Genomic DNA, 26,225 nt, shown 5'->3' with positions numbered 1-26,225 from the left:
AGTTATTATCAAATTATGAAGTTTCTGAAGAAAAAAAAACTATGAGAATTTAAACTAGAAACTCTGAAGTTCCTATCTAATAGATATTCCCTAGAATTTTTAGAAGTACCTGGACAGAAATTCTAAAATTTCTGTCTTCAAACGTTTTCTACACAAAAATTGATAAAATTTCATGCAATTTGAAGAAGACAAACTCACCGGATGCAAATCCTTGTTGGTTCTCTAAGTTCCAAGTAGAATCCATCTTTTGGAGTGTCAGCATCCACGGTGATTCCATCTCCATCTATTCTCCAGTATTTCCCATTGTGTCCCTTGAAGTGGACAATACCCTTTTCTGCTCGTTCCACGAGGATTGTCTCGTATGTGGCCTTATTGCATTCGAGTTTATTGCTATTCTGTGCCCGGTAGCCGACGAAGCCCTGTTCGCACTTTAGCACGAGGATGGGTCGGTTGATTAGGTAGAAGTAGAACTTGGCAATGTCCTCAATTGTCTCGGATGTGGCGAAGAGGTGGCCTGAGCGCTTTGTGGCCAGGAATCGACCATTGTTGGAGCGGAAGGAGACTGACCCATCGCCATGCCAGACGAGCTCAAAGAGAGCATCGGCACACCGTCTATTGCCCGTTGCTTGGATTCCACCACCGTTTGAGAGGCACCAGTACCGATCCTGGGTTGTCCTCAGTGCCCAACGATGGGCTGACCAGTCAAATTCCAACTGGAACGTTTCATTCTCCCCAATTTCATCCTGATTTGCAGTCACATCGACACCTTGCTTCACTGAGACGTATTTGGAGTTGAGGGCTGCAATGAAGGAGGCCTGTGGCAGGGAATCCTCCAGGGAGAACAACTCATCCCGGGTAACTGTTTGAGAGCGAGATTTGAGCACAGCCTTCGATCCAATTGGTGACAAGTACAACCCATGGCTGCAATTAAATAACACGCCATCAGCTAAATTATTTCCACACAGCAAGTTCGCCCGATCTTTAATTAACTAATCTCCCCGTGATCTCATCATTTTGTGCTCAACTCACTGACTTTTGCGGTCATTGCGAGCGATCTGTGATATGTAGTAAAATTAGACGGAAAGCTCGTTCACTTTCACATGATTACTATCTAATTCAATATGACGCGAGTAGGTGGCATAGCAGAGACATTGGCCGATATTTTAATTACCTATCGCGGAAATTATGTTGCCTCTGTGGCCCAAGAAAAAAAAATTTATATACATTTTAACTCCCCACTTTGGCATTTCATGATCATTGATTTTTTATTACAAGATCACGCTTCATTACGCCAAAAGATGAACTGATCCATTGCCCTGTTTGCAAACACAACACATTCCAACCAATTTTCTTCCAATTTGCAGAATTTATCAATTTCCGCGTGAACGGGAATTCCAAAAGAAGCTCTCGTGGAGCTATAAAAATTCAATTTTCTGCTTCAATTCTGATATACGAAGTATACGAAAGATTGAAGTTTGAAAATGTTATTTAAATATAAAATTTATACACACAAATTTAGAGATAAGTTAAAAACGATTAAAGTCACTGATGGTGTTAATTAAAACATGATTTGAAATTTTATCAGCAAACACGAGGTTTTTATGTACTTTTCACTCTTAATCTTTTCAATAAATTTGCCAAGGAATTGATTAATTGAACTAGATCGTACACATTTAATTTATTTTTATTGCCATCTAATTAATTATTTTTATTTCATTGACTTAAAAGAAAACAAATATTCTTTTAACAGAGATTTTTTGAAAAATTTCGTGTAATCATAATTTAAACATGGAAATTCTTCTTCAAAATTCATAGAAATTATTGCAAAAAATCCTTTAAAAAATACTAATTTAAAGCTTTTTTATTAAAAAAAAAAACTGCAGGAGAAGATTTTAATTGCATTCATTAATTAAATGGCTCGCAAATTTAACGGAAACAGCAAATAAAAGATAGGCCGTAATAAAAACTTCTGGCGGTATTCTCCCAACGAGAGAAATTGCTTGAAAATAGGGAAAATTTTCGTAAATCCGTCGGCAGGGATTTGTCGAGAATTGGTCAAAATCTCGACGCCTCGACGAAAATGGGGAATAAAAATCCCAATTTTTCTGCCGACAGTTCGTCGAAAGCATCTTCCCTATTTCTGCCCAATTGGGAAGCTGATGTCGAAACGTGGCCGACCATATTCCGACCTACCGTCGAAATAGGGCAGAAATAGGAAAAATTTTCGAAAGTATGTCGACATATATTGCTTTGATTTCCTCGTTATTTGTCTCTTTCTCTCCAATAATATTCAATTCAAACAACATATTTTTATATTCTTCTGCTCTTTTCACACATCACATGATTATATTGGGGCCTCCATGGCGTTATTTTACATGACAACAATAAAATGCCAAGACAAAATAATGGAACACGATATTAATAAATATTAATATTTTTATATTGCGACTTATCCTGACGCTTGGTCTTTGGAAAACCATGCCACACCCTTTTCCCGTCATGAATATTTGCCATAGGCGATAAAATGCCATTGCATTTCACAAAAATTTAATTTTTTTATTATATTTTAATTTCACTTAAAAAATGAAATTTTCCAAAACCTTGTTGAAAGTATTTTTAAAATTTCTTTACACATCCTGAAACATGTTGGTCAACATATTTTGGATTCAAAAGTCTCAGATAATTAATAAATCGAATTTAATTTTAGCAAGTAAATTTTTGATTTGCCGCGCACGAATAAGTACGCCATTGAGCTCATTAACCTCCAAACCTTAAAGTCCATCTGTTGACAAAATATGAAATCAAAAATCTGGAGAAGGGCAGAAATTGGGAAGAAATAGGGCAAAAATTGGGAAGATTGTCGAAAGCATGTCGAATATTAGTCGACAAGTTGCCTTATTTTTTCCCTAATATTAAAGGAAATGGAGGAAGGAAAAATTTCGACAGACTGTCCACACCCAATTCCCTATTGGGAAGGCGTCGAAACTTTTTCGAGATATCTTCCACTTGGGCTGCCCAATTTTTTTACTTAAAAATAGGGCAGAAATTGGGCTGTTTGATAAGGAAATATGCCGAATATATTACGAAAGATGATTTCCTTCCAAAATAGGGCAGCTACTTTCGACATATTTTGGAAATTATTTCCACAAAGTCAACATTTGGGAAAATAGTTCTCGTTGGGCTAAGATAAATATAAAGATCAAAATAAAGAAAAAAACCAAGATTTGGTATTCTACTTTAAAATTCCAAGAAATTTTCAGGATAATCTTGGAAATTCAAAATATTTCAAGATTTGGTATTCTAAGATAGAGATTTACGGTCGAACCATAACCTAAAAATCTTGTTTCTTCATACAACTTCCAAGACTTTTAGTATTCTGAGATACGAATCAAAATCAAAATAAAGATTTACAAAATGAATTGTCAAAAGAGACTTGGATAAAAATATTCCAAGATTCTGTATTCTACGATAGAGATTTACGGTCTTATTATAACGTAAAATGTCTTGGATTTATGTGAAATTCCAAGACGGTTTTGGGGTCCTTTGAAAAATTGGTTTTCAAATGAGGTAAAGGCAAAGTAAATTCAGTATGGGAGATATGAAAACTCTTGTACAAATATGGGATTCAGATGCAAAATGACGGGTTTTTGCCGGAATTGTGTTCACTCCATCTTACTAATGATAGAGTGACCTCCGGGTTGTACCAGGATTGTCAAATCTTGGACAAATACGTGATGTTGGTGCAAAATTTTTTGTTTTTCACTGGAATTGTGGTCACTTCTCCTTTGTAATGGTGGAGTGACCTCCGGGTTGGGGATCTCATCCCCGGATTGTCACATCCTGGACAATCCTGGGATGCTGGTGCAAAAATGTTTGTTTTTTGCCGGAATTAATGTCACTTCTCCTTTGTAATGATAAAGTGACCTCCAGATTGGGGATCTCATCCCAGGATTGTCACATCCTGGACAATCCTGGGATGCTGTTACAAAATTGTGGGTTTTTCGACGGAATTGTGGTCACTCCTGATTGGTAATGATGGAGTGACCTCCAGATTGAGGCTCTCATCCCAGGATTATCAAGTCCTGGACAATTAGGGGATGCTGGTGCAAAATTGTGGGTTTTTCGACGGATTTATGGTCACTTCCTATTAGTAATGTTGGAGTGACCACTACTCTGGCGAAAAAGCCACAATTTTGCACCAGCATTCCCTAATTGTCCAGGGCTTGATAATTCAGGGATGAAATCCCTAGTCCGGAGGTCACTTTATCATTACCAATGAGAAGTGACCACAATTCCGGCGAAAAACAAACATTTTTGCACCAGCATCCCAGGATTGTCCAGGATGTGACAATCCGGGGATGAGATGCCCAATCCGGAGATCACTTTATCATTACCAATGAGAAGTGACCACTAATCCTGGAAAAAAATTAAAAAATTGCCCCAGAATCCCAGGATTGTCCAGGATACGACAATCCTGGGATGAGATCCTTAATCCGGAGGTCACTCCATCAATAGCAAGAAGAAGTGACCACGATTCCTAAGAAAAATTTAAAATTTTGCAGTAGCATACCCCCCCCCCCCCAGTTACCGCCAAATTATCATAATCTGGAGGCAGAAAGCACCTCTCCGACAATATTCATTCCATTCCCGGAGCAATAATGCCTGGGAATAATAGCCGAGATTATACAATCAGGGCTCCTGGATGTAATGGCAATAGGGAAGAAATTCCCATGAAGTGTTTAAATTTCGTTCAATTGTCATCCGAGAGCGAACGATAAAGCGCAATAGAAAAAATTAATGCGTTTGAAAGAGATATCGCTAAAGTTTTCTTGGCGCGAAGCTGAAAACAAGAAACTGACAAGTAGGATAACGCAAATTTTGATTTTACTTTCCTGGATAATTCGTCGTAAAGTAGAATACCGAGAGTCTTGGTCTTTATTTTGATTTTTATCTTGATCTTGAAAGGTGTCTCTATCCTAGAATACCACCCTTCATTGAGTTTTTCTTTAATGTAATTAAACAGCTGCTTTTTGAAACATTCATTGTAGCATAATCAAACAAACATTAGCATGAATGTTTTTTCCAAAATATATTACTTTACAATGAATAAACAACAGTTGGCACAAAAATTAAAGCCAAAGCAAAACTTTGGAAAATGGGATGTTGAAAAAAAAGAAGAAGGAAGAATTTTAGCAAAAAATATTTGTTCGGAGAAATTCCATTAAATTGGATATTTTGCAGTTCAATTGAGATATTGATGAATATTATAATTTAGTGGAGTGATATTAAAGTTTGAACGGCAAATTGAATTGTTTTGTGAAGCGAAAAAGACTTTCTCCTTACCGATCTCTCAGCGCCAGGTGACCGCTGTGGTATTCAGCACTAAATAGGCAATCCTCAGTGCATTGAGACTCGAGCTTTCCATTAGAATTCAGATACTTGTTATTGCAAGTATGCAGTGCGTAACGTCCTCCTTCGTCTGCTCGGAACTCCAATGTGAAGAGCGTGTCTTCGCCCCACGGAATGTTGGCGTCGACATGAATCTCATCTTGAGTTTCCGACAGGTGAGCAAACCGTTTCCGACCAACAGACCGCAAATTAACCTGATAATAAAATGTGTATTACAATAGGCAACCTCAACACTCTCCATAATCATCAATTTCAACTGCCGCAACTCTTGCAGATGATTTTTTATTTATTTATTTATTTATTTTCAACTTTGCACACAAGAAGAGCTTTCCCCAGAAAAATATTTTTCTTTTCTCTATCTGATTGCAGTGGAATGCGCAGCAAGTGCCAGAAAAGAATGTTAAATAGTAAAAGAATTCTCATCAGATTCTTTCGTTTTATATGATAAATTCATCAAAACAATTCGTAAAACTGCAATTTTTTTTATTATGGTCTAGATTAACCATAAAAAATAATAATTGTTTTCTTTTCAAGAAATAAATATGTTCTCCTTCATTTCTAATTAATTAAAACAATTATTTCTTTTTATTTTGATAATTTTCTTTAGACGAATTCTGCCGAAGAACAATGATCGAACTTTTCTGAAGCTTTTCATCATTTAGTGATCCTTAATATTGGGTTTTATTAGATAAAAGTTTATTTAAAAAAAATTTCCAACATTTTTTTAGAAGTGGGTGAAAGCCTTAAAAACCTCTTGTTGGACTTTTCATTTAAGTTTCTTTAGATGTTTTACAAACTTTAGCATAATGTAAAATATAAAATTAGAGTACTTCTCACGATTTTTTTTACATAAAATTACTATTTTATTCAACACAAAATTTAAGAAAACATAAGTTAAATAAACGAAAAAAAACATCTTTCCAAAATTCTTAAAAATTCATTTAAAAATATTAATTTCTCAAAGTGACAAAGAGAAAATCTCCAAAATACACATACAACTTTTTCTTTCCAAGGATTTCTCCTGTAACCAATATCAATTTTTATTACAAAGACAAAAAACTTTATAAATATTTTCTCATCGAATAATCTAAACTGGAGTATCTTGAAATTTAATGCAGGCAGTAAAATTTAATTGAAAATCATAAACTCCAACAATTAGCCACTATTGGACATATAAAACATCTAAATGCCGCCTTTTATTTAATTTAGAAAGCTTATAGTGCTTCAAATAAATCTCCTTCTAATGTCCAAGTTCAAAGAACTTACAATGAATCACAATCATTGTTTTGCAAGAGAGTGAGGCAATGGAGAAATTGTGGAAAATTTGTCTACTAAAGTATATAGATTACATAAAGAGGCGGACTCACCTGAGGCCTAGCGGCAAGATGCACAGACCAGAATTCCCCTTTGCTGACTGTCTTTGCTGTGCAAACCAATTTATCGGGCGTGCCACCGAGGAAATATCCACGGGACTCATTCCTCAGTGCCCACCGGCCGGAACCATCTTCGGCGATGCTGATCTGGAAGCGACTACCAGCGTCGCGCTCCTCTGATTCGCACAGTACATTCCCGAAGGAGTCAACGGACAAGTACTTGCCCAGGTGAGATCTCAAGTAGATGATGCCTTTTCACAAGAGAAAATATTGTATAGGTACAGGCAATGCATTAAAAGTGAGGTGAGAAACAATAAAAATTGATGAACCACTTCTCACTGGCAAATTGCCCCGGAGATATAAAATAGATTCTTCACTGTGCTCATCTTTGCCGTGTGATGCTTCCCATCATTCAGGTAAAACCGCAGTGAAAGTTTCTTGCTAACACACCTCCAGGGGTGGATAATTAGGCGAACTGAAGACATATTCCATTCATTTTTATTACATAGCGTGCTCAAAATGCAGCATTGAGATAATTCGTGTGGGATTAAGGAGTGGCTACCAGGGAATAATTGCAATTTTATGCTTCAACCACATGAAATCTCACGTAAAAATTATGGATGCTAGAATCCATTACTTTTCTGGTCTTTCTCACAATGTCTAAAGTGTCATAAAAAGTGTATTATTTATGAAATTGTAGTAATGTATTCGCATAATTTTTTTTAATGTAAAAAAAGCTTTCTGATTCCTCAAGATTCCTTTTTTTCTTTTCCTGATTTTTAAGGTTGCATCTGTTTCAAATCATTTATTTGTATGAAATTGTTTGAAGCCGACGTAAATGTGTGATGGAAATTTTTGGAAAATTATCTTTTCCCGCATTCAGCGTCGGAATATCGGATCTCAGTCCAGAATTGTAGGCACAATTTGTGCCGAAAGCTCTGGCAAAATTGTGCTTTCCAACGCTGACCGGGGGAAAAGTTAATTTTCTAAAAATTTCTATTTTTTTTATATATAACTGAAAGTTCTTGCAAGATTTTGACAGTTGACTGTAAGAAACAAACTGTCAAAATCTTGCAATATTTTTCATAAATGTCAGAAATTCTTATAGCAAAGTATAAGGAAAGAAAAGAATTTTTTCAGAATCGCCTCTATTTTCACTCAATTTTTCTTCCAAACATTTTGAAAATTTAGTTTTTGAGCTTTATTTTACCTATAAAATTACGATTTTATCCTTTAGGCAAAAATATTATTTAATCTTTCAGATCCAATTCAGAATTATAAAATTGTAAAAGTAGAATTTGTTCAAATTCGGGAATCAATATGTCAAGATCTTGATTTCTTAATAGCATATTATTTATACGAAAATCAAAATCAAATCCAATAGCTTTTGTATGAGTTTCTCCTTTCATTAAGAAAATTAAATTTTAAAAAATTCTTATCATGAGCTTTTAAACGTGAAAAATTCCATTACTTATTCACCCTTTTCGCTGCCATTAGTTGCATCTTCTTGTTTGAAAATATTCCATCGGAAAATACTTTTAACGTTTTACAGCAACATCCATATAGCAAAGATATCGCGCATTAGATTGCAAATAATGATTGAGAGTAATAAAGAAATTGTCTGTGTGTGGCTCCATGGGTTTGTTTTACTGTTCCATCTAACTTTAATTGGAGCAATAAATGGAATCTTTTTTCGGTAATTTCCAATTGCCTCTAAGCTCCATTCTTGGGAGTATCTATTGTCGAGAAAATTACCCATAATAGGTCTTCGGTTTGGAAATGCGATGTTTATTCTTTATATAAAGAATCGCGCATCTCGATTCGTTCTTTTTTTTTTTGCACACATGAAAGAGTCACAGAGGCAACAATAAACAATAAAAATACGCTGGAGCAGAAGAAGGAGAAAAAAAATTGAGGCACATGAGGAAGATCTTCTTTTGAGATTCACGCTCCAGAAATTTCTTTGTCTCGGACAATGATTTTCTTCATTCTCCAGTGAGACTCCCCATTCCTCTGCAAAGTCATCATCAATGGCGCTTATTGATGAAAATATACGGTGTGAGGTGGGGAAAAATAATGCAAACTCTAATGATTTTTTTTCACCAAATTCTTGGTATGTGGAAGAGAAATATTCCTCTCACTGCACTAGATAGTCACGAGACTCTATCAATTTCCAATTATCTCCAGTTATTTGTGTGTGCGTCTGATGGGAGACTCATTTGAAATGGAAAGAAGATCGCGCACGGAAAATGCATCGATTGAGACGTTGGGGCATCTTTTGAGCTTTAATAGCATTTAACATAGAGAGGTGGAGAAATGAGACTCACTTTCACCAGTATTTGATGGCTCCAACGTCCAGAGTTGCTTCTTCTTTAAGCTCACACCATTGGAATTGAGTTTGTATCCAAATGTTTCTGCTGTCATGTACTTGTGCAGTCCATTTATCAGCCCAATTGTCCACCAGCCCTTCATTTGATTCTGCGCCAGTAGATCCCCATTTGACGATCCATTCAACTCAATGCTCTGCCCATTCATCTTCCCTAAATCCTTCCCGAGAATTATTTATTGTTTTTTTTTTTCAAGCCAATGCCACGTGATCACCACTCGCGCCCTCAAGATCTGCAAAGATTAAGAAAAAAAACTGCATGTGCAAAGACCCAACAATGTTCCTAATTGCTGCAAACCACGTATGTATACAACTTAATTAGAGTTTTAGTTACAGTTAGTCAACTTCTTCATCATTCTGTTCAACATTTCAAATTATTCGTCTCGCAGTGGAATTAACACACCTTGCTAACAATGTATCGAAACACGAAAAATTTTCTTTTACTTTCACACCAAGAGATAAACTGTTAGATCTCCCGGTGCTATGGAGAAGCTGCGGTGCTTATGGTATTTTTCGCGAAATGCTAATTTTTGAAATATTCCGTGAAATATTTCTCCAAAAAACGAATTTAAATACGATGCACTGCTCAAAGGGACCGATGCTAATTAGTTTTGTTTATGACATTAGTTTCTATTTATCTCCTCTGATTTACTAACTTTATCAACAGATTAGATGATTATTTTATCAGTTGTGATATTTCTAAGGTGTAAGAGATTTTTTTTTATTATTTTGATACCATAAAGAATAGTCTAATATATTATGGAAACTTGAGAACTCTTATGGACTTTTTTTGAGTGAATTTTGAAACAAAAAATGTTTTTTTGGATTTCTATTAAATAAGTATTAAATTGAATAATTAAAGCAGATAAAATTAATTTAGATATTAGATTAAAATTTATAGGTATTTATTTTTTTTTTTAAATATTCTTAAGACAATGCAATAAGATGTTTTTTCTTGACCTTTTACAAAACTTTTTTCTTTTAATTTTTATATTTAGATTTTTTTATTACTCAACAATTCTGAACGTCTAATATACGAATTACTATGTATAAATATCCAATTGAAAGATAAGCTCGCTGTATACCTACATTTAGGAAAGATAAAGCTTTGCAAAGTACATATAGTTTTCAAATTAAATAAATATAATTTTAAAAAAATAAGTTAAGTAGATATTGATTACGAATTGACCTTTTCTCAACTTCCATTCAAAGACTTTTTTCATGAGAAGATAATTTCTTTTATTACAAAAATTCCTTTCTAAAGTTTACAATCTCGTAAACAAAGCACATTATATTTTAGAAAAACTTCTAGATTTTTTTCTCTTGAATCTTTTGAATCTAACGAGACGATCCCTAAATTGTAAATAATTTATTTTGAAGCTTTTATGACAGTCAAAGGTCTTCAATAAATCACCACAAAGCATTATTTAAATTTTCATATTATAATATCGATCAATATATTCGTTCAAAAGGTGAATTTTAAAAAGGTGAAAGTGATATATTGTGGAAAAATTGCTATTCAATATTTTTTTTTTTTGAATAAGTTGTTTCCATTTTCTTCATCTGATATCAAATATCATTGAAATATTTTTCATGCCAACAGTTTTTTTTTTTAATTTTTGCAACAAATTATTAACACCTGATAAAGAGGTTATTAGTGAAGTTAAAGAATCAATGAAAAGTTCAAGAGAAATTACTTGAAAGTTTCAATTTACAATCATAAATTTCTTTGCAATAATTGAAACATGGTGTAACGCTTGATGTTTTTCGGCCCATTTTCTCTCGTTTCATATCCAAAAAGTGCATATTACATACAATCCCACCTGATGAGCGCAAAGACCATCTCATGTGTAACAAATTCGTGGATGAGAGTTCTCGTGATAAGTAATTACAAAAAGAATATACATACATAATGCGCAAAAGTTGTGAGATCTAGATCTTGGGAAGCACGCGCAACATTTCACTTCTTGCGCGAGACTCTCGCCAATGATTGCAAATATACTATGCCATCGTAAACGTTTCACTTTGCCGTTATTATTGTAATCGAACACACAGGTTGGTAAGTCAGTCTATTGATTAGAAAAATTATACACCGCGAAGATGATGTTCTCCCATGTTGAATCATTTGTGATTCCCGCGCGCAAAAGGTGGATATAATGTACACATTTTGTGAAACCTGCCACAAAACACCTATTGTGTGTTTAATGGAAAAATTCTTCACAGTTTCCACATGAAAATTTCTAAAAAAAAAAAGAAAGAACCCAACATTAAACTGTGTGAAGGTCCATGGGAACAAGGCAATTAAGGTATCTCCCATCCATCATGTGCCATGGCGAGTTTGCACAGCATGAACTACCTGTGCGCTCTTTTGAATGCCCTCAACTCTTTTCGCGCCACCTCAATCCAAAGTTAATGTGAAAATCCTGTCAATTTAGGTTGGATTTGTAGGGAAAATGCGGCGGATTTTCCCGGCAAATTGTTGTTTAAAGTAACTGACCTTGAACTTGGCAAACGTTCATGCGAAACGCGCCAGTGCCTCGAGGTACTTGTACGATGAGGCAAAAAAGCAAACCATATGGGTACATCGCGGCTGCCTCACAAATTTCGAGAATTCTCCTCAATGCACATTTTTGATGAATTTTAACCCTTTCAGGTCCACGATCAATCTAGCGAGCTGATTGAACTAAAAATTATTTTTATGGGTTCCTTTGAGCATTAAGCAAATAAGACATTTTTGGCAAAGAATCCCAACTCAAAAATTTTCGGTTTTTCTTCCTTCCTGATTCTGTGAGTCCTTGGGGATGTCCTTTAAAATTGTATTGCACGTGTTTATTAAAAAATATATAAATTCTGTTCATTTTTTCGTTAAAAGTTATCAGTTTATAGGAATTATAAAATGAATAAATTGAGAATTATATATATTTTTATAGTAGAGTGCAATAAAAATACATTTGAAACATTTGATTAGATTCAATACAAGGAATATTTTCAGAACATTTTATATGAATTTTCTAAAATTTTGGTTTAGAATTTACTTTTCTCACTTTTCTAAATAATTTTCTGAAGTCAGACTTAGCAAAATATCTGGCATATCTGAGTTAAAATTGATTAATTCTTATAAATTATTTAAAGGTTCTTTTTGAAAATTAAATCAATTTAAATTAATTTAATTTCAAATAATACAAAAGAAGGTAAAATTAAAAGGAGTTTATTCATTCTAAAGCTTCCATAAAAAGAACACAAAAAATCAGTCGAAAAGAATGCAAAACATCGTTAGTTCTTTTACTTTCAAAGCAACCCACATCGAACCCCTCGCACTTTCTTAACTCATTATAGACCATCCTGGGATAAAGATGATGCACGATGCATATTTAATGAGAATGTAAAAATAGAGAAGCTAAAGATTAGATATTCATGCCGTATGTTGAGCTAAAAGGGTCTTCCATGGCGCTATTTTGACAAATAAATTGCCATCGTGGCTGACAAAGAATTTTTTCTGCCGCGTGAATCATCGCTGAAAAGCAACAATGTGATATTTACAGTTTCCGGTACTTTTTAGATTACTTTCTGAAGCCATTTCGTTTTTCAGAGCTCCACAAAACTCATTTGCAGCCAACCCATTTGGGAGCGCATACACGGTGAAAGAAATGCTGAATATATATTGCTGACTGAACTATCCACAAGGCGGAGTTTTTCACATATTTTACACCACACAACACTATACAAGAAGTAAAGATGAATATTATTTTCCACAGTTCAATTCCCGCATTTTGCTCTCCATTTTACCATGATTTATACAATATCTTATGGGGTACTGCAAAATGCTCTCTTTAGCCATCGAGAGATGATTGCACGGAGGGCATCACGTTTCAAGGAAGACAAGAAATCCACTGCGAGCTTCTCTTGAGAAAGAGTTCATTCGTCTTTGTTCTTGTGCAAAGCTGATTCGGTGAATCTTGGCAATTTATTAATTTGTAACACATGATTGCCTCACTTTTTTTGTAAAAAAAATAATATACATAGGTATGTACTGCTCTACAGCAAAATGATCATAAAATTGCAAATTCGTTTTCTTCTCTCATTTTTTCTCATCTCTCTTGCTGAATTCGCGATTGTTGCTCCATGAAACTGGAGTCGATTTTCTTCAGTATTGATGGATCACTGTTTATATCCGACAAGATGTGATTTATGACCTTGGGAAGTGGAAAAACGATGATAGTGGTTCGTTGACTTGAACTACATGAGATGCATTGGCATTCACCGGCATTGACCTTTAACCTCTTTATGTGAAACTTTATACTCATCAAAAAGTTTTTCGCAAAGACATCCCAACAAACCATTGATAGTTGCCTAAACGTTGCGCGGAGTTACATTTACTACAATGCAACCATGTCTAACAGTATATATCTGCGTTGCCTCGAAGTAGATGGTCAATAGATATCTGCGTTGCCGCAACTAGTTGCCTCAACGTTGCAAAACTCTGAAATATCCTTTCTCGTATACCGTCTCGCAACTAAAATTTTTTGAAACAAAAATGTTTCAAAAAATATTTCAAAACATTCCGCTGTCATAAATGGAGGGAAATATGGTACACGCCCATAATAATCATATGGCGTCCATATTCCCATCATAATAAATGACAAACTCTAATGGATAATTTATATTATTTAATAATAGAGTTTTTAGATTTTTTCCAAATGAAAAAAAATATGCCATGCGGTTCTACCGTCATGAAATCGCCTCAAAGGAACTTAAATGATGCTCCCATCTCAATTTTCTTAATTTTTTTTACTGAAAATTATTTTTTTTTAGGGGTCAAAAATTTAATTTTTTTTAATTAATTATTTAAACACAAGTAATGCACCCAACTATCCCTAAGAAAGCCTTCCCACATCATTTTGGGCTCCCAATTGCTCGGAATAATGAAATAAAAATCAACTTTTTTATGCCGTCGGCCATGTTAGACATTTTTTGCAACTCTGAGGCAACGATGCAGCAACTTTTGCAACAACGTTGTAAAATGATTCGGTAGCAACCCACCAGGGCGGCGCTAGTTTTGCTGTTTGTAAACATAAATGAAAGAGACAGACTCATTTTTTTCTATTCCACTCTCTGTCTGTTTTGGGTTATTTCTCGCGATAGACGCGCCCCTTGCGGTGAAAGGCGCAACATAGGCACAAAACGTGCTTGGGTTGCGCCATCATACCCTGATGCAACGTTTAAGCAACTAAATAAATTATATTTAATAAAATTAACAATTTTTGATAAATTATCAATAAAAAATAATTATTTTAGGGATAAATAATGCATAAAACTCATTTAGAGTCCAAAAAAACTTCAATTTCAAGGAAAATTTGTTCTTTTTCGATATTTTTTTGCAACTAGCGCAACGTTGATATATACTTTCCTGCAACTATTTTTAAGGTGATTTTTTCAAAGTTAATTATTTTGCTTAAAATTGAGATTTTAGTGTGTTTTTAGGTAAATTATTCTTTGAGAAGTTGTAGAAAAGACTTTAGAATGCAAAAACACTTAAATTTTTCAAGTTATTGAAATAATAAAAAAAATCTTGCAACTTTGGCAACATCGCGATAAAGTATACTGCATCGTTTTCCATGCAACCGTATTCGCAACTTTAGCAACTAAGAAGTAAACTCTCTTGCAACGTTGCTTCAGAGTTTCCAAAGTTAAAGTTGCAAGGTGTTTGTTGGGATTTCTAATTCTAATTACCCAACAAACCATTGATAGTTGCCTAAACGTTGCGCGGAGTTACATTTACTACAATGCAACCATGTCTAACAGTATATATCTGCGTTGCCTCGAAGTAGATGGTCAATAGATATCTGCGTTGCCGCAACTAGTTGCCTCAACGTTGCAAAACTCTGAAATATCCTTTCTCGTATACCGTCTCGCAACTAAAATTTTTTGAAACAAAAATGTTTCAAAAAATATTTCAAAACATTCCGCTGTCATAAATGGAGGGAAATATGGTACACGCCCATAATAATCATATGGCGTCCATATTCCCATCATAATAAATGACAAACTCTAATGGATAATTTATATTATTTAATAATAGAGTTTTTAGATTTTTTCCAAATGAAAAAAAATATGCCATGCGGTTCTACCGTCATGAAATCGCCTCAAAGGAACTTAAATGATGCTCCCATCTCAATTTTCTTAATTTTTTTTACTGAAAATTATTTTTTTTTAGGGGTCAAAAATTTAATTTTTTTTAATTAATTATTTAAACACAAGTAATGCACCCAACTATCCCTAAGAAAGCCTTCCCACATCATTTTGGGCTCCCAATTGCTCGGAATAATGAAATAAAAATCAACTTTTTTATGCCGTCGGCCATGTTAGACATTTTTTGCAACTCTGAGGCAACGATGCAGCAACTTTTGCAACAACGTTGTAAAATGATTCGGTAGCAACCCACCAGGGCGGCGCTAGTTTTGCTGTTTGTAAACATAAATGAAAGAGACAGACTCATTTTTTTCTATTCCACTCTCTGTCTGTTTTGGGTTATTTCTCGCGATAGACGCGCCCCTTGCGGTGAAAGGCGCAACATAGGCACAAAACGTGCTTGGGTTGCGCCATCATACCCTGATGCAACGTTTAAGCAACTAAATAAATTATATTTAATAAAATTAACAATTTTTGATAAATTATCAATAAAAAATAATTATTTTAGGGATAAATAATGCATAAAACTCATTTAGAGTCCAAAAAAACTTCAATTTCAAGGAAAATTTGTTCTTTTTCGATATTTTTTTGCAACTAGCGCAACGTTGATATATACTTTCCTGCAACTATTTTTAAGGTGATTTTTTCAAAGTTAATTATTTTGCTTAAAATTGAGATTTTAGTGTGTTTTTAGGTAAATTATTCTTTGAGAAGTTGTAGAAAAGACTTTAGAATGCAAAAACACTTAAATTTTTCAAGTTATTGAAATAATAAAAAAAATCTTGCAACTTTGGCAACATCGCGATAAAGTATACTGCATCGTTTTCCATGCAACCGTATTCGCAACTTTAGCAACTAAGAAGTAAACTCTCTTGCAACGTTGCTTCAGAGTTTCCAAAGTTAAAGTTGCAAGGTGTTTGTTGGGTAGGGAAACTGTACTTTGTCAGGGAGATTTATGGCCATTATCAGGCTGGGTTATGAGTTTCTTTCTTGTGTGTAGCATAAGGCACTCATTAGTCACATGTTGAACAAGTAAATTCTGTAACACTTTTTCTTTTTAGCGTAAAAACTTTTGTAAATGGAAAGCTTTATTTTTTTTCTATGACAAACTTCCTTCAAATAAAAATTCTTCGTCATCCTAGAAAGTTTTTATTTAGAAAAAAAAATCAATTTAACCCTTTCAGGTCCGCGACTAATCTAACGTGCTGATTAAACTAAAAATAATTTTTATGGATTCCTTTGGGCTCAAATAAGACATTTTTAACACAAAATCCCAACATAAAAATTTACGGTTTTTCATCCTTCCTGATCTTGTGAGTCCTTGTGGATATCCTTTTGCGATCATAAAACAATCAGAGATTGTAAAGACATAGTCTTGTAAAAATTTTGACTCAATATTCGAAAAATAATTATACAAAACGAAACATTTTAAAAATCGAGCCTTTGGGTCAGCGTATGACCCAATGGACCAGAAAGGATTAACCCAAAAATGTCAAGGAATTTCTTAAAATTGTGAATTTTCTAAAAAGAATGTTTGGAGTTGTTAATTCTCAACCAATACCTATATATTTTTTTAAATTTCTAAATCTCCTCCATAAACCGAATTTATTTGATAAAAATAAAAGCTTTTAAGTCGTTTTTATGCGTTCAAAGACAATCAAATAAAATTGCCGAATTTATGAGTAAATAGGAGTTAAGAAGTTTTCATTTGCCTACTATTTAAGTCTTTTATTATCGTATGTATTAGTAACTTATTATCTAAATTACTTATTTTTATCAACTTATAAAATCATACTTTTTTTATAAAAACATTCACGGTTAATACTTATTGCTTTCCATGAAAAAATACAAGATTTTCTTTAATTTTTCCTCCATGTAGAGTCGGTTATTGATAGCATTTAGAAAAAAAAATTTAAGGAAATTTTTCAAAAAAAAAATCACAATTTTCACACATCTTAAACGTCGTTAACGAAATTAGAATTTTATGATCTTGATTTCTTGCTCATATAAAAAAAATCAATTAAAAAATTAAAATAGAAAATTAGCTTTATTAGTTTAAAAAATATTGATTTAATTTTCATGTTCTTCCCATAACTTAGTGTCCCGTCGATTAAATCCAATATTTAAATATGTTTTTCTAGAAAAATTTGAAGTGTCATAATTAGGCTACATTCCCCTAAATTACAAAACTCAACACTATAAGCAAAAAAAAAACTTCATTTCCCTTCTACCTGGGGAAACTTTTATAACACGTAGTATTGTACGTTAATTAAATTAATCTGCATCGCTATTCTCTGAACAAGTTCATCTGAATCCCTCTTTTTTTATATTTTTTATTAGTTCAGTGAGTTCACAACTCTCTCGGGGTATTTCCCCCTTTATCATACACAAAATCACGCAATTTGTCCAATCGATAGGGATGACTAAACTTGGAGGGAAACTTAATTACAGCCGGAAATTTGCATTCCAAAAAGGATGATCCAACATTTTCGCTCAAGTGTTGCAAAGAGCCCATTTAAATTTTACGCTATAATATGTTTTGCTATATATTTTAGTTATTAATCCCATAGGGTTGGTTTTATTCCCAAAATGCCACACCTTGTTTCAGCAGCCATCGGAAAATCCTACACCCCCTTGTGTCAAGTTCACCCACTCGAGCGTCCCGGCATTTTCCCCTCACAAAAAAAACTCTCAATGTTATATGTGTCTCGATCGCCGATAAAAGCAACTTCATTAGCACGCCAATGGAATAAATGTTGAGGACAATGGGTGAGGGTGTGGATTATTTAATGTTTAAAAAAAAATACTTGTGCATGACCAAAGATGGATATTCTTTGGCCAGACAATGGGAATTTATGCTAAGCATATATAGCAGGATTGCAGCCATTTTGCCCTCACACACATACCTGAATAACTTCCTCTTTTGCTTCGGCTTCTCGGTTAATCCCTCAAGGCGCTGCGGCTTTCTTGGGGGCGAATTTCTTCTACTGTTGAGAATACTAATAATCCTTCTTTTTTTTATTTTCACGAGGGTTTTTTGCAGACTTTTTGCACACACTTTTTTTCACACACGTAAAAATTTGCAAGCTAAATTGCAAAATGTCCGGTTTTTTTTTCGAGGGGATTTTTGCGTTATTCAGCAACGCGATAAAAAAATTCCACGCACGGCGTTTTCCAAGCAATTTGCTTTTTGTTTGAGAAACCGAGAGAGTCTCGTCGCGGGGGCCACTTAAAATGTCTCCAAGAGTCGATGGAGTGTGTCTGATGGGTCCCAACTTTTAGGGGCGTCGTAGACTTGAGATTTTTTTATGTCTAAAAATACCCTCGTCGAAGATTTGTCTCGTCTTTCCTGCTCCAGCTTCTTCGCGTCTCAACAACAAAAAAACTTTCTACTTATTACAACCAAAAACAGAGTTCCTTTCAACACAATGGGAAGTGTGTGGGACACCAAGAGGAACACCGTGTCTGCACTTTGCAATGGACTGTCCGTGAATGACTGCTGATTCCGGTGAAGCTCTACTGGGTATCAACTCCACGGCACCATGGAGAGGAGTGCTAGAGCAAGACGACACAACTGCGCACCATCTCATCCATTTCGCTGCTTTGCCGGATTCCGCATGAGCTCGTGTTGGTGGAAGTAGGAGCTTCGTGGCTTCTTTTGCTGCTCGACCATCTGCATCGGTCTCCCTCGCTCCTCAACCTCCCGGCCAGACCAGCATCTCCGGGCTGTTTTGTTTGGCATCCACGGCGCAAGTCGATGTGCAGTTGCAGGGATTTGAAACCGCGCGTGTCCGCTCCGCACTCAACATTTCTTCTTCTTCGTCGCCTTCCAAGCCACTCGCTTCAAGCTGCTTCTGTGGCTTTGCCAATAAAATTCCTGAGGAACTCCACCTGAGAAGAAGAAAAAAAAATGGTGCAGAATCACGAGAGATGTGTTGTTGACCTCTGGCTGCAGCACGAACACGATTATTGATGCATCGAGTCATTCTCATTCTACCCTGCCAATTTTTTGGCCATCACCATAGCTAACGTACCTACAGTAGTTGCCATCGAAATGGACTTGCACACCGCGGCAGGGAGGGCAGAGAAAAGGGAATTCAATAATTCATAGAGGGTATAGCAATGGAAAATAATTTTGACGCTAATTTCAGGAATTTTTAATTTTATTTTGATTGATTGGAAAGAACTAAAAAAAGTTTTATAAATTCTTAAAAGTTGTGGCTGAAATAGGAATGATTTCTTTTCAAAACTTGAATTATCAAAAAAATTGAATTCGAATAAGAAAGCTTTATTCAGTAGGCCTGATGAAGGTAAGATACTTGCCCGAATCAAATTAAAAATTAGACAGATAAGGGTTGAATTGATCACAGTAAGATTTAATTGTAAGGTTTTTTAGGTTTTTTATTTTTTTTTTTTAGAAATTTCTTTTTAACTGCAAACAGGAATAAATTCAAAAATTATATTTCTAAAAGTTGAAAAAATAAAAATAAAATGTTATTAAAAAATAAAAATAAAACGTGAAAGTAATCTTCAAAGTTAATCTAAACTGTTAAACGTTAGAAAATATTCCACAAACGTTAGATTGACGTGTCATACAGAAAATAATAACATATAATATATAGTATAGTCCTATATATATGTATATCTTTATACTCAGGGCATGTCTTAAATAAATTAAAAAAAACTTCAAACACCGAAAATACGTAAAATATTGTTTTTAAACCATCAAACGTTAAGAAAAACGTCAAACGTTAGAATTGCAAAAAATGTTAAAGCAACTGTGATTGTGATTAAAATGCTAAATTAGAAAAAAAATGGGAACGATGTTTAAACATTTTTTACAACTTCTGTATATGCAACGTCATCAGATTAGGCTCTAACTTTGAATGAGCACGAATTATGGTCCCTATATTTAAAAAATCATACGCACAAAAATTTCTTTTAGTCGCGGTTTTGTCCGCAGTTGGGAACATAGAAAATTTTAACTTTTTTGTGATATACAATTTTAAACAAATTCTAAATTCATGTCCCTGTAATTTGTCAATGATTAGCCCACCATACATATCGTCTCCCTCGAATGCAACACATTTCAGGAGGGTTGGCGACAATCTCGACATATTCAAGAGGGATTTCTCCTTAATATATAAATTCTCTGTATGTTTCTCCGTATGCACCCTTCATGCGCCGGTGTTGACTCAGCCGCCACGGAAAGTGTATGATGTATACGAGGAATGTCTCATTCGGAGGAGGAAAAGAATTATTACTCATCGTTGCCCTTGACACTGCGGCGCACCATTATTCTGGCGGGACGTGGCTGTCTGCCACGGGTTTGCTTGCACGGCTTGACACGATTTCGGGCCGGTGGTTTCGTGATGCAGGGCGGTATGTGCGATCTCATGTGGGTGGAGGAAGTGTTAACAAAATAATAAATAATGCAAAACAAAATTCTTTGGCTCATTTTTTTTTTCGTGAATAACACGCTTTCCGGGGTGTTAGATTGTGATTTTTTTCAATAAAAATTGCTGCGCGAGATGTTTTCTCTCCTCATCGATGTGTACCAACATGTACCACAGATTACGCGATATTATACTGGAAATTAAATTAAAAAGCTTCCATTCTACAACGCTCCAATTAGTTCCATTATTAATACACCAATTATTATTTCGTTCATATTTATTTTTATTTTAATCTCAAACAATAACGCAAAAAGGTGGATATTTCTAATTGATCATAAAATTATCATTTCTAATGAATGATAGACTCTTCTTCTTTTTTTTGCACCAGAACTCAACCTCCCGCACAGCATTTGGTCATAATTCTCCATTATCGCATCAATTTAGCTGTCGGAGGTACTCCCCATTCAACAGTCCAATCTTTCACCACACGAACGATCACACTCACCTTGATAAGAATCTCTTTTGCAATTTTTTTCCACACCTGCTGATTGGGAGAAGAAGATGAAAAAAACGAAGAGAAGCTCCCGGAGAAAGGTGCAAAATGAATTGAGAAAAAAATTGCCATACTTACGAAAAAAAAATACCTCATTTTTGCAGTTATGATTTTTTTTTCATCAACATCTTCTCAATGAATTTTGCTGGAAGGAAGAAATTTCTTTTATTTTGCATTTTTTTCCACTCTTTGGCTGCTCCCCTGACTGACTCTCTTTCTCTACACAATTTTTGATACCATCACACCACACTTGAGAGCTTAAAATGATAAACTCCTAATAAGAAAACCAACTAACCCAGCAATCTCTTTCCACCGCAAACTTCTTCACTCGTTACAATAACATTCACATGTTGAATATATAGCATTAAATGGCATATATTTTCTTCTTTCTTTCTTTCTTATTTTTTGAGCTTTGAATTTAGGAAAATTTCACATCTTTCTGCTCTCGGCATAAGATTTACATTGCAAACGCACTTACCGGCGTAACTTTCTTCACAATATACTCCAGTTCTTGGAGGTGGTATTTTTTTGGTCAATGCGGATCATCAAAAACGAAAAAAATAACATCAAAGATCATTTTGACAGCATAATGCTGCAAAAAGAAGTAACATTGAAGAAATTTCTCCAAACTGTAGATAGATTTATTACATTTTATTTCAATCATCGCAAATGGAGAAATTAACGAGCCAAAATGCAAATTTGTCATATCGAGCGTATCTTTTATATTGAAATTTCTTATTTACTTCAGCGCTACCGTGCACTTTGGTCCGTTACTTCAAATAAAACTCGAAGAAAAAGTATTATGCGAGTGCTCTTATTAATTTCTTATTCAGACCTCTCTTTATTTAGCTGTTTTTCTTTTTCTTTTTTTGCAAATAATTGCTCAAGACGAAAAAAGCATAATCAGGACGGAATTTGAAAGTAAAAAAAAAAGGTTTGGTACTCCAAATTGGGTGAGTTGAAGCAGAGGGGTTAATTGAATTATTGGGGCTAATTGGATCAATGGTACATAATATAGGGTATTCAGAATATAAATTGCATAAATTGCGCTTTATAAAATAATAGTCAACCCGAGCCCCCAATCACGTGTGAGCAAACACTATTTTAAGCTATAAATATAGGGCGTATATCAGTAGGGGGATGAATAATACGGTACCCCGAAAAATTTTTAAAATAAAAAAATCCCGTTATCTGACTCTTTAACAGGTAGAAAATGGGAAAAAATCAATTTTTCTGTGGGGGCGCTATAAAGGGGGGTTGGGGCGGAATCCCATATAGCGCTTGCAACTCGTATTGACCCCCTCTACCCCCCTACCAAATTTCATCAAGATCGGCCCAGCCGTTTCGGAGGAGTTCATGTGCCACAGACAGACAAACAAACATTTTCAGCTTTATATATTAAGATAATTACGGGAAACTGGTTAAAAAAATCAAATATTTTAACCCATTAGCATCCATTTTTAACACTTTCGCATTTTTTGGGTTATGTTAATCCAAACATGAAACATTGAATTTTCCCAAATTTTTAAGAATTCAATCTTTTTTTTTCAAGTTAGAAATATATCAAATTCACGCAATAGAGGTCAAAGAAAACGTCCTGACTGAGAAAAATCCTTTAAAAGCTCTAAAAGCATCCATAAAATAAATATCGTGATAAAAAGAGCGCATGTTTCTATGTTTCACGAAGACGCGATAAGGTTAATCATTAAAGCATTGAAACTTTCGAAATTTTTATCGTAAATTATTTTTTAGATGTATTTTAGAGAACCTTTGAGTTCTCTTTTTTTACCATTTGTAACAATAAATTGTTAGAAATTCAAGACAAAAACCTTAAAAATTTGGTCCGTCCTAATTGTTCTTAATGGGTTAACATGAACAGAAGATAAAATTTTCTTATTTAACACAATTATTTTTTTATATAAAGAACTTCTTACCAATAATCAGATTTATGGGATTTATGCCATCTTCGACAGCACATCCATTCATCGTGTCGATAAATCACACAAAAGTATCAACAATTCAATTTTTAAGAAGAATAATCTTTCGTATTTGCAAAGATTTGCAATGAAGCACGTGTGACCTCATAAACAACAAAAAGCTCAATCGAGTTAACCCAAAAATGTCCAATTGTTTACCCATATGTTATTTTCATACTAAAAGATAAAAAATCATGCTCTATTGACGTCATGAATTTAAATATTTACAAAAAAAGAAGCTGAAATAAGTTGAGATTTAAGATAAAATCCTCTTAACTTTCTCATAATACTTTTTTCACTTTTCCTTGACATCTATTAATAGATTTGGTATTTTGTGTAATTTATTAAAATAAAAAAAATAAAGTATTGTGCTGAATGTGAAATTTTTCTTATAAATGTAGCATCTCCGCATTTAGCTAATCCGCATTTTGTATGGTTCAGCAAAAACACGTTTTAAGTCATAATTAATCAGATACACGGCGTGTGTGTTCGCCTATGGTGAGGAATGGAATAAAAATTGGAGCGAAATTGCCCTGAAAAATCAATTATCATTCCAAAAATGCTCACCTGAGTGGCCTCTGAGTGTGCGGTGTTAATTGGTACAGAAAAATGTCAAAAAGGAATGAAAGTCGCCCCCCGAAAAACCCTAAAAGAAAACGCGATGTAAAAAGTTAACAATTACATGAAAGATTAATTAATGGATTTCAAATTGATCAATTCGTGCGATGGAATTGCAATAATTAAGAGAAATTATAAGTTAGTATATGGAGGACTGATCGATGTGTGAAAAGAAAGAAAGAAGTACTTTAAGAGAAATACTATGTACATAGGTATATAAAATACAATTTCTATATAATAAAGAAAGGCCTGTTTGTTGGTAATCGTCGTTCCGACTTTTTTATACAAATCCACACCGTTTGACTGATCGCGATGAAATTTGGTACAGAGGCCCCTTATAACAGGCCGTTTCAGATGGCCGTATCCATTTTCCCCCCAAAGCCCCCCTTCAGGTAGCCCCCATAGAGATTTCATGCAGTTTTTGCAAATTTTTGAATTTGGCGCCTGAAATGTTGTATGAAAATGATTTCTTCTCTTTGCAAATTCTTCTTTTGGGATTGATAATTGACACCAATGCACCCATAAATCTTTCTCCTATAAAATATTTAATTCTTACCAATATTTTAGATAATCTTTCGATATTTATCGTTGATTAAAATTTTTTTCTCTCTCCAAAATTTGCGCGAAGCGCAATAAATCCCCGCGAAGCGGGGCGAGGTAAATTGGAGCGAAGCGACAATTTACCTCGTTCAGTAATATGTATACTCCACTAGAAGAATAATACAAGGCAACCGTTACAGTTTTACGGTCGATGGGATTTTTAACCAATTTCTCGTGGCGGCGCAGATTCTCTTTATATTTTCTCCAACTTCTCTCGCTCCACCATAAGACACAAATGCAATAATTAACAATTATAGTTATTTTGTTATCGTGCCAAGAGGCAATGTTGAGGCTCCACAAGACACAGTTCAATGAGCCCTTCGAGCTCAACGAAAAAAGTAATGGGAGCTCTGCTTCTTTTTCTCTATGATAAACCACTTCATAAATATTTTTCTTCTGGCCTGACTCCATTCTTCTCGCGTTGGGGTGTGTGCACAAGAAGAGATGACTTATTGTAGGACAAATGGAATTTAAAACTAAATAAAAATGAAACAAATTTTTATCAGTAAAAGATAAAAGGCAGGAAGAGAAAGTCGGAAATTGAGGGGATGAGATAAAATTGCATCAAATAGCGAGTCTTTCAAGCAATATTTCACAGCATTTTCTTTCTTAATTCAATTTGCGATGAGGGGGAAAATTATTAAAAATATGCGCACAGCCGCAGGCATTTGGAATGCAAAAGAGATACTTTGCATTTTCGCGGGGAAATGTAAACAAAGCATAATTTCACGCAATAATACATACTTTTATCTTGTTCTTCTATTCATTTTCTTCTTCAAAAATCATCTAAAAATGTTAAAGATTTTCTTTCCACAGTATGAGTTTTAATACAATAATATTCATGGGGTGTTTTTTGGATCTTCTTAAAATTTCCCTAATAATTTGTCAAAATGAATTTACTTCTTTTTTATAACTTATTAGATTAATTCTGATCTTTGACGTGTCCGAAGAGAACCATATTCCTATCTTTTAATTCATATTCATAATCTTTGGGAGCGTCGTTTTATGCAAGTCGTGAAAATCAATTTTGTTTTAATTTTTTTATGCTGTTGGGAGAAACGTTTACTATATTTGAATTTTATCAAAATTTCTCACTAGAATGGAATAGAATAGAATAATAGAAGGTAGTTTATTATATCCAACAGATACATAATGATCTATAATAGGACTATATACTAGACTAGAAGCTGAGAAAACATGTTTTTTACGTAACAATACCATACTTATTAAAAGTTGAACAAGATCATAAAAAAATGGCGGAAGAACGATTAATTATTATAATAATTTACGTATTTAATCTAATCAATTTATATTTCATGTTGCATCACAGAATGAATAAAATGAGCTGGAAAGAGATAAATTCTGGATTTTGGCTCTCCACTCATCAATTAGAAATAGAATTCCTATAGCGACCGCCATCTTAAAACTAAGGAACTAAAATTGGGAAAAATAAGTAAATAATAAGCCTTTTTGAGATTTTTTATCATTTATAAAGAAGATTTTGTTTAGTAGTCTACAAAAAATTGTTAAATTAATCTATTATAAATGAATTATAAAAAAAACCTTAAAATTTGAAAAAAAAAATGCAACAAGTGAAGAGATGGGTTAACTCACAGCTTATCAACTTCAGAATATCGTACGATATCTTACGACATTTCCTATGATCGAATTCATTTTTATATGGCTTTCTTCCTTTTCACTCTCGCACAAAGAGCATTCATTTTG

General features: G+C 34.1%; 1 protein-coding gene across 1 annotated transcript in view; it reads right to left on the bottom strand.

Moving 5' to 3' along the window:
• Positions 1–18,951, bottom strand: part of LOC129791081 (protein singed) — a 29,328-nt gene extending 10,377 nt beyond the window's left edge. Inside the window, exons 1-5 of the mRNA XM_055829004.1 lie at positions 18,264–18,951; positions 9,110–9,401; positions 6,777–7,033; positions 5,344–5,603; positions 199–921 (exon numbers count right to left, since the gene is read on the bottom strand). Coding sequence (XP_055684979.1) covers positions 199–921; positions 5,344–5,603; positions 6,777–7,033; positions 9,110–9,317 — 1,448 coding nt within the window. The 5' untranslated portion in view covers positions 9,318–9,401; positions 18,264–18,951. The remainder of the gene's footprint in view (positions 1–198; positions 922–5,343; positions 5,604–6,776; positions 7,034–9,109; positions 9,402–18,263) is intronic.
• Between the last annotated feature and the right edge of the window lie 7,274 nt (positions 18,952–26,225).

The sequence above is a fragment of the Lutzomyia longipalpis genome, chromosome 2 (assembly GCF_024334085.1).
Source record: "Lutzomyia longipalpis isolate SR_M1_2022 chromosome 2, ASM2433408v1".
NCBI lineage: Eukaryota > Metazoa > Arthropoda > Insecta > Diptera > Psychodidae > Lutzomyia > Lutzomyia longipalpis.
This window is presented reverse-complemented; position numbering and strand designations above follow the sequence as displayed.